The sequence below is a fragment of the Podarcis gaigeae genome (assembly GCF_964106915.1).
Source record: "Podarcis gaigeae genome assembly, chromosome: 8".
In the NCBI taxonomy this organism is placed as follows: Eukaryota; Metazoa; Chordata; class Lepidosauria; order Squamata; family Lacertidae; genus Podarcis; species Podarcis gaigeae.
The window spans coordinates 52,250,341-52,263,004 of record NC_139684.1 but is presented as its reverse complement, the minus strand read 5'-3'; the positions used below and the strand labels follow the sequence as shown (position 1 = coordinate 52,263,004).

The window sequence follows — 12,664 nt, the reverse complement described above, 5'->3', positions numbered from 1 at the left end:
TGGAGTCAGTGCAAGAGTGGGGGGAGGAGGAGAGGCTCCAGGGCCTGTGAGGGACAGCACTCCATTACTGTGCCTGAGCAAAAAAGCTCTTATGGAGACAGGCAGCAAAACAACCCAAACCCCCCCACCCCCACCCCTCCTCCTCTCAGGGGTGCCTGGTGCTCTTTTGTCCTTGCTTATAGGAGATACACAGTCTCCCATTCTTTCCAGGAAATTAGAATGACTGCTATTATAACCTACCCCCAACCTGAGGCATTTGAACTACTTGCTGACCAGCGGTGGCTTGTACAGGTGAATGAGTCGCCACAGATCAAACTTTACTGGCAGGACTCCAATGCCATCATTTTCAACAAAGGCAGTTCACACATTCTGCCTTGAGTGACATATGCGTTTCCATGACTGGAATTAGGAACTACGGAATGTAACCTGTGATTCTTTGGCAAAAAATCTTGCTTTTTCTTTTTTAAGTACAGAAAGTAGGACTGTTTTCTGAGAAGCCTCAATGCCACCCAGCCACTTGCCAAGACACAGAATATGACCTCTAGTCCCAAATCTCTTTTGAAGCAGGGAAGGGGTGTCAGCTGCCTGAGTTTTGTTGAACCTGTTGGAAGTGCTGGGATGCTTGTATTAAGCTTGTATTAAGGCCAGTAAGATGGCATGGGTATGGGTTCGTCCACACTTCTGCTTGTCCTGTGTTTAGACAGTCCAAGTGATTTTCTGATTGTCTCCGGCTTTCTAGGCACAGGTCGTAGCTGTTTTGCCTTTGTCCTGCTTCATTCCCCTGGAAAGCCCGCTCTTTCACACAAAATTGGAACAAAGAGCAATGTGCATAAAACCCAGTTGCCCTTTGTTCTGGTTCAGTGCTAAGCCACAGGTTTTTGCAGGGGAATGTGGCAGGGCAAAGGAAGTGTAAATGAGCCCTTAGGAAAGAGTTCCCAATTCTAGCTATCAAGCATGCATGTCCTATAATAAACATAGCTCTCTTATTTTCATACTCAAAGTCTCGCTGTGATTGCTTTCAGGCTAAAAAGCATTCAAACAAGGATCCATGACTAAGCTCAACTTCTGCTGTGGCAAATAAATGCCGTATGCTAAGACACACACAGAGAGAGTGCAAGCCACAGCATAGCAGTGAATCTGAACAGAAGTTACATTAGGGGACATCTGTCTCCCTCTACACAACTCACCTGATCAAAGAATTCATACAGCTTGATGGTCTGGCCTATCCGGCTCCTACTGGCCTCCAGTTGGCTACAGAACCTCTGGAACTGGGTTCTGTACATCTGCAACTTGACACGACACCCTGCGTGCAGCTCAGCAGAGGAAGCATCTTCCCACTTGTCCATCTCTCTCAGAGATTCCCAACCCCTTCGGCAATATTCCTGGAAACAAAGCCCAACAGCAAATCATTGCATCGCCTCTGGTGGATACAGGCAGCTTCTCCTGGTGTTGCAAAGATCCTGAAGGCTGATTAAGCTGACTATTCCAATGTGGTCCTGGGACCTTTCTTGGCATGAGGACCAGCCCTGGTCATATAGGCCTGCCTGGTGGAATCATCATGACTCACCAACCTCTGGAAAGGCTGTAAAATGTGGCCAAAGACCAGGTGGGTTGAGCTGAGGGGGTCTCAACATGGGACAGAGATGCATGAAAGTGGCCTTTCCAGACTACAACCCCCAACAGCCCTAGATGTCCAAGATCAGGGATGATGGAAGTTGTAGTCCTGAAGATCAGGGGAGCACTATGGGCCCTTTGCCTAGCAATGTGCATGTGTGTGGAGGATTGGGGGTACATGACAAGGAAAAATAAGAGGCAGCCAGTGTATATACCACAGCACTGCAGGCAAGAAATGTTCCTGCCAAAATCCATCTCATCTTTCCTCCTCACAAGAAGCTAAGCCACCCAGGCATAGGGCTTGCAAATGCAGGGGAAACCTCCATTCCTGAATAGAGATGAGAGCTGTCCCCAAGACATTTTTCACTGCCTCGCTTGCTCTGTTCTCCTAGTGCTGGCTTGGCTGCCCCACAGCTCCAAGTTCTGCTGCACTTCAGCCCCAGTTCCTTGTTTCCCCGCTAGGGGGAAGTCTTTTGAAGGTTTCAATCCCTCCTTAACGTACTTCTCATTTCCCTTTCAGAAGACTATTTGCAAGTATTCGATAGCTGGTTTTTTTTCTTGATCTCAGGGGTTAATGTTGGATAGACAAGTTACTAAGGGTGCAAGGTAAAAAGGTAAAGGACCCCTGGTTAAGTCCAGTCAAAGGCGACTAAGGGTGTAACTGGCCTGCTCTGACAGTAGGTGGTGATGTAGCCTCTCTTGTCACTTGGCTAGAGTGCATAGTTTCCTCTATATTGTTCAAATGTCCTCTTTAACGTCTTATTACGGTTTCTTCTGCTGAATCTAGCTGTGCAGCATTGCTTACCATTGCTTGCACAGCTGCTTACTCTTACTGTATTTTTTTCTCAGTTCTACTAAAAGTTAGAATGTTTGTCAAAATTTCATGACATCACAACAGCCCTTTTAACTGCTGCCAAGAGTCTTCAGTGCCATCGCAAGCAAAATCTCTAAGCACATTGCAATACAGACTGGAATAAGGGAGGGGGAATAGTGTCCTGCAACTTCCACTCCAACACTGTTGCAAGGGAAAAAAGATGAGTTCTGAGCAGCAGTTGAGAAGAAATTTGATTCAGTTGACATTTAAAGGCAAATCAATCATATTTGCAGTTTCCAAAATGTTATGAGAATTGAAACACAGAACAGTCCTTTGAAATTCATGCTTATCCAAATTTTGTGCTGCTGTTCTCCAATCAATGTTTACATATATGCATATATGAGGAGAAAGGGCACATAAACATGGACTATATTAGTAAAAAAAAAACATACAAAAGGGCATTATGTTAAAAGAAATCACTCACAAAAATGTGTGCATTAGTCTAAACTGCATTTAATAATGCATTTATTAGGATATATTTGCACTAAATGCTGAAGAATGTCCATTAATATTTTTTTTAATGCAAACTGCTGCAGAAATGTGGAGAACTGAATCTGAGATTGGAAAAATGAGAAAGTAAGGGCCTGTTTGCCCTGCGGTTTCTTAGAATTTGCATCAAATCAGTAACACTTGTCCAAAAGCTTTTCATTTATATCCCAATGTAGAATTGCAAAACAAAACAAAACCCCAAAATAAGCCATGCTTTTTATTGTTGCGTTAGAACAAAAGAAAAACCCCTTTAAGACCAAATAGAAATTTGTTCCCCTTCTAATCCAATCCTTTTTTGGGCACCTGAACAGAAAAACACTCATTTTCCCTTGTGGCACATTGTGCGAGTGTTCCTCTTTCACCGATGCCTCCTTGAAATAACATGGAGGAAGATGTGGCATGGGAACCCAGAATCCCGCACAAAACTTGTGGCAGTACTAATCTGCACTGCAACAAGCAGAAGAACATGGAACAAATGGATGTGCAGATAAACCCCAAGAGAGCTAAAGTGGACAGATCTTTCCATCACTGGTTCTGAGGTATGTATGTGCACATATGCATACAAAAATCAGGAGACTCCCAGTCTCCAGTGAGGACCCACTGCATTTGCCCATGCGGAGTCCTGCCTGCAGATCCTAAAGTTCACCAAGGCACAACCAATGTACAATGAAAGTTTTCTTTGAACCAAGGTTCTTTAGGGCTTAGCCCCAGAACCTCTTTTCATGTCACTGCTCAGCCTTGGAATATGATATATTAATGGAAAAGTGTTTGCCTCTAAACAAAGCAGCCAGCCTGTGGATTTGTGCGGAGAGCGTCGGGAGAGGACTTACACTTGCAACGAGCTCAAAGTCCTGGAACTGCCTCTGTGCTTTAAGCAAGACCTCCAAAGAACCATCCAGCTCACTCAGCTCCGTGAGCCGTGTTTGACCAACATTCTCCATCCATCTGCTGACCTACAAGAGGCAAAAAGGTAGATCAAGGCCAAGAAGAAGCCTCTCTGCCTTCAGAGAGCAAAACCACACACTCCTGTTCCTGGAAAGAATGGGAGTCACCCCGCCCTTTGGTCTACTAGGGAATGAGTGGTGCCTCCTCCACCTCCCACTTAAGGGAATCTCCTCTCAATCATTTAGCCTTCTAGATTATTATTATTTTTAATCTCTGCCATGTGATTCTGTGCTACTTTCAGATTTTGATCTCTTTTCGTGTTGTTTATTTTTATCCTGTTTTGTGTTGTAAGCTGCCTTGAGAACTTGGCTACATAAAAATACTTAGAATGAGTAAATCCATATGCTTGTCACGACAGAGGGCGGGCTCTGGAGCTCTTTGCTCAAAACTTTGAGTATGAGGTCTCTTGATTCCAGAGACTGGGACGGTGCGATTGTGGCACTTCACATTGCTCCTAGAGTTCCTAGATGCTGCTGCTCATGCTGCTAGCACAGTCCTTATATCATGGATGTTTTGGGGAACCTTACCTGCCAAGCCCCAGGGAAAGGCCCTGTCCCACTGCTCTTCCAATAACAGAAAACATGAGTCCAAACTGGATGCAGGATGCACATCTTTCTACTGACCTCTAAAATGCAAGTCTTTTTAACAAGTGGTGTTAACCTGCTCCAGTGATGGATCACAGCCAATCAACCTCAACCCCAGGCTACAAGACTGAGTGGCCAAAGGAGGTGAAAGAAACTCCCATTGGCCCAAGGCCTGCCAATCACCACTATTTCAGCCCCGTCAAGATTTAATTTCAGCCATCCCAGGTGCTGTTTAGTGGACGTTCTGCTTCACTGTCAACACCAATCCCTGAGCCTGACTGTGCGTAGTTTTTGGCCGGCACAGCAGTAAAAAGGATTGGGTTGTAAATCCATCTGAGCTGCCAGAAAAATGTCAACAAACCTCCCGGAATCTTTCTTCAAAGGCTCCAAAGTCTATCACCAACTCCAGGGCCTGGATGCGCTTGTTTGACATCATCACCAGCTGATGGATGCCCTCGTCCACTCCATTGTAAAGCGCAACAGCTGCCTCCAGCGCATCTCTGAAAGGGAAGCATGGCCCAGGTATTATCAGCTGAAGTTCCAATTTCTTACAACCTGCTACTGTGAGTACTGCTTAAATCCCCGAGATGCTGTGACTCAAACAAAGATTCCAGGACATTGATGGGGTGACAGAGGAGGGCACCAGCTCATTGCACAGCCATGTGGCAGGGCAGAGAAGAGATGCCAATGTCCCAATGCCCTCCAAGAGCTTCATTTCCCTTCTGATCAGGATGCAGCAAGCAGCTGCTGGTGTCCTCTCTTCTGGCTGGATTTGTGGGAGTGGGAAAAGGAAGCTTTTCTTATGAATGGCTGCATGGCTTGCCAGGCTGCCTCAAAGTTCATTTCACACCCAGCAGCATCTCAGTCTGCCCTGGAAACATCTGAGAACTACTGTAGGTGGAGAAGGTAGTGTGGACACTTTTTCGATTGCTCTGCCACAACTGCTACCACCCCCACCGCCCATTACTCTTGCTGACAAGATGACAGGCAAGCTTGCACAGAGACCTTTCCTGGTCCAGAAGCTCATCCAATCAATGAATTCATCTTCCCTTTTCACCCCAATCTGGGGCAAACACAGCCAACGGCTGTCTGTTCTGCTCTGTGCTGTGCTGTGCAGGAGGCAGCAGTCACAGCCAGCCGAAAGGGGCCTTCCCTAGGCTGTGCTCAAAGCCTTGAAGAAGGATCTGGTAAGCGGAGCAGTGGGGCAAAAAGTTTAGGATGGCAGAGCGCCAGTATGCCTTGCCGCCTGTGCTGAGCTCAGTAAAGGAGGTTACCCCACACATACTTTCCAGATCAAATCACCAGATTCAAGCAGGCCTACAACAAAAAGGAGACGCTTGAAGTGGGTTTAGAGCCTCCCCCTCCCCACCGGAATCTGTTTTCCTTGGCCAATGTTACTTTGTAGGGGGGTGGGGGGAAGGTTCCAACAGCAAGTGCCAACAAATGTCTTGTGTGATTCCAGGGTAATTTTAGACTTCTGTGTCTGAAAGTTGCTTTTGGCAGGACTCCTTTTTGGAGATTTCCTTACCAGGCTGAAGAGTCTTTCTCTCATTGAAGGGCTGGTGGGGGTGCTTGAGAAATAAGGAAACTGAACTCACTCAATTTCAAAAGGAAAATGCAGGCACTCTTAGCGGAAAGAGGAACGTCTTCAAAGCCAGCGTCTCAAATACGGGCCAGCAGGGGGCAAGCCCTTTGTCTTATCACCACTGGCCCTGGCAGGGAGAGCTCTCTGCCCCATGGAAGCTAGTCTTCAGAGTCTTCTGAGCCCACCCACAGTGCCTGAGCATGGCCACAGGCCCTTACAAGGCAAGCCACAGACTGGAAGGAGACCTTCCCAGGCTGAACCAGGTCAGAGCCAAGCAACAGGCAGAGCTAGGCCATCACTCTTGCAAGGCCATCACTCTTCCCTCATCAGAGGGAACTGGCAGCCTTAGGACAGCCCAGGTGGGAGTTCAGGCATGCAAAGTGGGGGTGATCCAAGTGTTGGCAGAATGGCCTGGAACTCTCTTGAGGGCAGTAGGGTTGATGCTGCACAGCTTGTTACTTCTTAGCTAAGTCGGGCTTCATCAGCTCTCTTGGGGTCTGAGCTGAAGGTGACTAACCAGGAGATTCCTGCATTGCAGGGAGTTGGACAAAATGACCCCCAGGGTTCCTTTCAACTCTACAATTAAATGATTCTAAAAACAAAGGCTGTTTTAAGGAGGAGGGACAGGATATAAATTCAATAAATAAATTCAATAAATAAGGTTGCAGTGGATAGCACGATTAAGATGTCAACTCAGTGTGCGGCCAACAGCATGAAAAAGGGCTAATTCTATGCTAGGGATCATTATTAGGAAAGAGATTGGAACTAAAACTGCCAGCATAATAATGCCCCATTATGCAATCTTATGGTGCAACAACACCAGGAAGACTGTGTACATTTCTACTCACCTCACCCCAAAAAGAATATTATAGGGTGTGAAAAGGTTCAAAATGATCAAGAGGGTGGAGCAACTCCCTTATGAGGAAAGGTTACAGCCTTTGGCTTCTGGTTCACTTCCAGGCATCTCCTTCAGCAAAGGAATGTGGAGTCTCTGGTCCAAGGGCCAAATAATGCCCTCCAGTCAATGCCCTCCAGCGCCCCCCACTCGCCCACAGGACTCTCTCCAGGCCATGCCCCTTCCTGAGCCACACCCACCAGTACTGCTTTTGCCTAGGTAGAATGAACTCATATAAATACTTCTTTCTTTGTATGCATGATATATGCATGAACAGAAACTAGATGGCTGTATAAAGGTAAAACAAATTCACCCCCATTGCTTTGTCCACTTTTGCCTCTAGTCCCACTCACCACTGTAATGTGGCCTCTGGAAGGCGACCCAGAAGGGAATGTGGCCCTCTGTCTGAAGAAGATTCCCCATCCCTGCTTTTGGATTCTGATTGCTGGAGGAAAGCCAACCACCTTCCATATGGAAGGGCCCTGAACTTCCGTTCAAGTGCAGTGGAAAGTACGGTACCCCCCAAAGGAAAGCCCTGGCTCATTGCTTGGGTCATTGGAGCTTGCTTACTGCAGACTCCCCAGAGCACTGCTGGAAAAGCACATTGGTACAAAGAGCTGATTTGGTATTTGCATACTTAAGAAAAGCCTGCTGGATCAGGCCAGTGGCACATCTAGTCCAGCATCCTGTTCTCACAGTGGCCAACCAGATGCCTGTGGGAATCTTGCAAACAAGACCTGAGTGCAACTGGAGTGGAGCTTTTCAGCAGGCAGAAAGGTAAGGTAAACACAACAAACTGGTTCAACAGCAAGGTAAAAGCAGCCAGGAGCCAAGGACTTTGTCATGAATCTGAGTAAATCAATAAAGGCAGGGTGACAAGGGACCCCCAAGTCTGTACATGTGATCCTCCCACAGGAGCCAGACGGGTAGGGGAGACCTATTTTGCATTACACTGTTACAGACACAAGAAGCAGCAGGCAATCCATCAAGAACTTTTTCTTTTTTGCTAGTCCTGTATACTGCTGAAAGCCGATGTTTTTCCTCCCTGTCCCCCTGAGCAGGCATGATCCAGCCCTGCTAGTGGCGAGAGGCCCTTTCTGAAAGCACATCAATAGAAGGACTGGTCTGTGCAGCCACATCCCAAGTTCAGAAGTATTCAAAGTACTAATGTGAGACTAAGGGCTTATCCACACTTCCTCCCCCCACCCCCGCTTTCCCTCAGGAAAACCCACGGTTTAGTGCTGAGGTAGAATAAATGGCAATTGGATTTTCTATGGGTTGCTATTTATTCTGATTTAGCACTGAAGAGTGGTTTTCGGGGGTGGGGGGAAGCAATGGGGCAAACACAAAACTGCTCAGACCTCTGCCTAGAAAGCACGGAACAAACAGAAAACCACTCAAACCCATGCTTTCTAGGCATGGGACAAGCAGACATGTGGACCAGCCCCAAGAGGGCATTTTTCTGCTTGTGAAATTCAATGCAATTAGATTCTGCAGGCCGTCACTTGAACAACACAGCACATTTTTGCCTCTCACACTTGTGCGTGCGCACAACAAATCCCTGCCCAAATCTCCAGAGTCCAGATCAGCAGACCTGCTGCTGTGCTGCAGACAGGCAGCTCTCCCTTCCTCATAGCCTGGAGTCCCAGGGCAGGGAGAACCTCCAGCAGGCGGAGCCAGAGGCTCTTCTCCTCCCACCCAAGGAAGCTGCAGAGGGAGGAGCTAGGGCCTGCCTGGGAAGTGGTATGAAGAGTGTGCAAACGGAGCACCTCTATGCAAATAAACAAAAAGCATTCCATCACTGAATCATTCAAACATGTCACTCACAAAACAGTGTGACATGGTGGATAAAGGACTAGAGCTTGCATCCCTCCTTGCCCTTGGAGCTCATTGAAGAGCTATGGGCAAGTCATTCTCAGGCTAAGCTACCTCCTTCTCACAGGGTTGTTGGGAGGATAAAACACCACGTACCATACTCTGAACTCCTCAGAGGGAAGGTTGGATAAGCATTAGATAGTAAAATAATTTAATATGAGTCATTGTTATTTATGGGCGTCATTTATTTTTAATTTGGGGGCAGAATCTGAATTGCCAGAGCCCCTATGGCTTCATGCATTAGGGGGACAGAGTGGCAGTTCTTGTGTGCTTGGGGGCCTTTCACAGCACACCCATCCTTCCTGCTTTTCTCCTGGCCACCCTCCCTCCCCACTCTCTGTTTCCCTATAGACTCACCTGTAGTCCTCCGTCAGAGTAACACAGGACTCTTCTTTCCTCAGGCGAGCAAGAAGTGCCCCTCCTTCCAGCTGCAACCTGACCAGCCGTCTATCATCAAGAACAGTCTTCATTAATTGCCTGTAGCTCTTCAGCAAGGCATCAGCCTCCTGAGAAACCAAGAAAAGCACACAGACCCTGCTCAGGGCATTTACAATCAAATGTTTTTCTTATCCAGTATGAAAAGCAGCCTGAGAAAATTGCCCACCCTCACAAGCTCCTAAAAGTGACCTGGGAACAGAAGATGAGAATCCTCCCTCTTTGCTGAGGTATTATGATGATTTAGACCCAGTCGTTTTGCTCTGAGATCAACTGGTCCTTTTCCATCCTTCCTGACACAGGTAGGTGCTGCTCTGAGGCCAACAGAACAGCAAGAGGCACCCAAGTTTCACACTGAAAAGATGACACAGAATGGCAGAGGGCACTGCCTCCTTACATCCTGCTCTCTGCTGTAGTTGTGCTGCAAAGCCTGCTGGCCTGGCCAGGTCTCCAGGCACTCCAGGGTCTCCTCCCCAGCAAGCTGTCTCTCTGCGGCAAGAAAGAAGCACCGGGATGCCCAAGACTGACACACCACTCCCTTCCCACAATACATTCTGGGCAACTGTTCTTTACTTCCTGGAGCGGACCTTCATTTCTGGCCATGGCGGCCAAACATAATAATGATACATTGGGGTGATTGTAAATGTTAGTGTTTGTGTCATTTACTCAGTGCTCCCCTCCCCTTGCTTACTCTTGAAACAAGTGGTGGTTGTTCTATAGACGGGAAGCAGAAGACTCACCTCCGCTTTCTCTGGCCAGCTGCTGGACTCCACAGCTTGGATAGCTTCCCGGAGGAAGGTGCCGGCATCTTCGCATCCATGCAGCAAGTGCTCCAGGCGCTGAAAGGCCAGCAAGCAGTACAGAGTTGACTGACAGCCCACCTCCTTCCTTGAGGCTCCCAAACCAAGCAGTTTTCCCCTGGGTTAGGGAGGGGAACGCTGGGAGGCCCCAGAGACTGGTCTGGACTATGGCCAAAGCTGCTTATACCACCAAGCAGCAGCATTACTGGGCCCGGACGTGAGCATCACTCACTCACCATTCGAAAGCGCAGCCAGTCCTGATGGCAATACGGAAGGGACCCGTCAAATTCCAGGGGCAGCTGCCCCCCCTCGATGTGCTTGTGGAGGGATTTCATGGAGGTGAGAAGTTCCCACTGAGGAGAAACAAACATGCAAGTGCAAAGCTGAGGCAAAGACCCCTCAGATAGGCCAATGGGCCAGAGAACTGGGCCCAGACTCTCCTGCTGGCCTTCACACCAATACCTCCCAGCTGTGCTGCATCTTGGAATAAGGTACTTGCAGGAGAGGTTCAGAGAGGAGAGAGATTAGGGCAACAAGAGAGGAATATTGGAAGGTTCAGGACCGAGAAAGGACTTTTTCATACAGCAGCACCTAGCTGAGCTGCAGTATTTTTTCCCACAAAAGGCAGTGAAGATCAACAACTTGGCTAGCTTTATAAAGGAGGTACGACAAGCTCACAGAAGAGGGGAAAGCTATCAAGGGCTACCAGCCATGATGGCTATGTTCTGCCTCTATCTTTGGTCAGCAGTAGGGGATAGGGAGGATCAGAGTGATTCTTAGTCACCATGGGTTAAAAACTTGTCCCAAGAGCCAAGGGATGGTGAGAGCCTGGTGAGAGCCTGAGATTTTCCTTGAATGAAAGAGAAGTGCATGGAGTGAACACAGACTAACAAATCAAGGCAGGTGAAGGGTGGCTGCCACAGCCCAACCGCCAACAACAGAAACTCAAGATGACCAGATGGTTGGTGGCAGCTCAGCAGAGCAGCACTAGAGGAGCTACCCAGGGTCAGGCATGAGTTACAAAAGGGAAGCAATGCCCTCAGGTTTCCCCTGGTGATGACAAAGCACTCCTTATCTGGTCCAATTGATAATACAATCGTACCTCGGAAGTCGAACGCCTTGCAAGTCGAACGTTTTGGGTCCTGAACACCACAAACCCAGAAGTGAGTGTTCCGGTTTACAAACGTTCTTTGGCACCCAAACATACAAAGTGGGTTCCACAGCTTCCAATTGGCTGCAGGAGCTTTCTACAGCTAATCAGAATCAGGTTTCTGAACGTTTTGGAAGTCGACTGGACTTCCGGAATGAATTTCGTTCGACTTCCAAGGTACGACTGTACTTGTTTGGTGTCTTCTGCTGCTCTCCCTTCTTTCCAGAGCCTCCTTGGCTTAAGGCTTAAGCCATTTCTCCTCTAGCACTGAGAACATCTCCCCGCCTTCCCCAGCCTCTTTGCCTAGTTTAATTGTTGTCTTTCCTTTGAGCTGACATATTGGCATGTTGATGCCTTCTGTTTGTCAGGTTTGCTCTCTCAACCTGAGAGGCTGGTTCCTTTCCACATGCTCAAGTCATGTGAAATCTAAAACATGCACAAAAGAGTCAGTTTGTCATCCTAAAAGAGGGGGAAATCATGAAAAGTGACTGGGCACAAAACACTTTTGTAATTTGAAACAAATATGTTCAGATCTGGAGCAAGTTGACATTCTTCACCCAAAATAACCCATACAAACAAAAACTATGATTGCATGCTTTATTCTGAACTTTTGGTTACCACCAACTAAGTATTACACAGAGTAAACCAATTAAAATTAACAGACACAACTAACTTAAATCCATAACTTCAATGGGTCTGTTGTGTTGAATGTAGCTGGAGATAACTTTTTATATTTGGAGGACTGCAAGAGGCCACAGAGGAACAAATATCAATGCTGCAGCTGGACCAAAAGGACAATTTTTGAGCTTCTTTAACAGCTTTGAAATAAGCTGTTTTGTCTCAGCAGTATCATGGAGCTAATGTGAAATTAATTTGTGGGAAGGGAAGAGAGAGAATCAGAGCAGCCTTTTTGTTTTTCCTATAAAGCCCTGTTCTTATGTGCTTTTTGCATTTTGGGAAATTCAAAATGGCTACAACCATTAAAAACATTTGGCTCTTTTTCTTCTCACTGGGAGGCAGCAGATAAATATCTACAGGAAAAAAACATTTTACAGAAAAGTGGGCTGTTCCCCCTAGCAGTTCCTTTTATTTGAGTGGTGTAGTGTTAAACACCTCTCCAAATAAAAGGTAGTGATTGAAGCAGGTTTGTTAAAAATATAAAGTCACACTGTGTCAGTCCATGCAAACTGGAATGACACACAGACAGGTCCATCCAACACGTTTTCTAAAGTCTCCCTGCAACTGAGCTTGGAAGCTAAATAAAGAAAATTAAAGGGAATTTGAAATCCCTCTACATCCAAACTCTGTGCTAGATAAGACTACCCAGAATTTTGCAACAAAGAATTGCAGAGGCAAACAAGCCTGAGAGTAAAAGAGTGAAGTGCTCAGAGATGAAAAAGGTGTGTGAATACCTCTCA

At 47.0% G+C, this 12,664-nt stretch overlaps 1 protein-coding gene across 7 annotated transcripts in view; it reads right to left on the bottom strand.

Moving 5' to 3' along the window:
• The window catches only part of PLEKHG4 (pleckstrin homology and RhoGEF domain containing G4), a 60,547-nt gene that overhangs the window by 11,116 nt on the left and 36,767 nt on the right, over positions 1–12,664 (bottom strand). For all 7 annotated transcript variants that reach the window (XM_083754645.1, XM_083754640.1, XM_083754644.1 and 4 more), the window contains 6 exons: positions 10,333–10,449; positions 10,037–10,135; positions 9,219–9,367; positions 4,868–5,006; positions 3,808–3,930; positions 1,188–1,382 (listed from right to left, as the gene is read on the bottom strand). In XM_083754645.1, the coding sequence (XP_083610771.1) occupies positions 1,188–1,382; positions 3,808–3,930; positions 4,868–5,006; positions 9,219–9,367; positions 10,037–10,135; positions 10,333–10,449 (822 nt within the window). The remainder of the gene's footprint in view (positions 1–1,187; positions 1,383–3,807; positions 3,931–4,867; positions 5,007–9,218; positions 9,368–10,036; positions 10,136–10,332; positions 10,450–12,664) is intronic.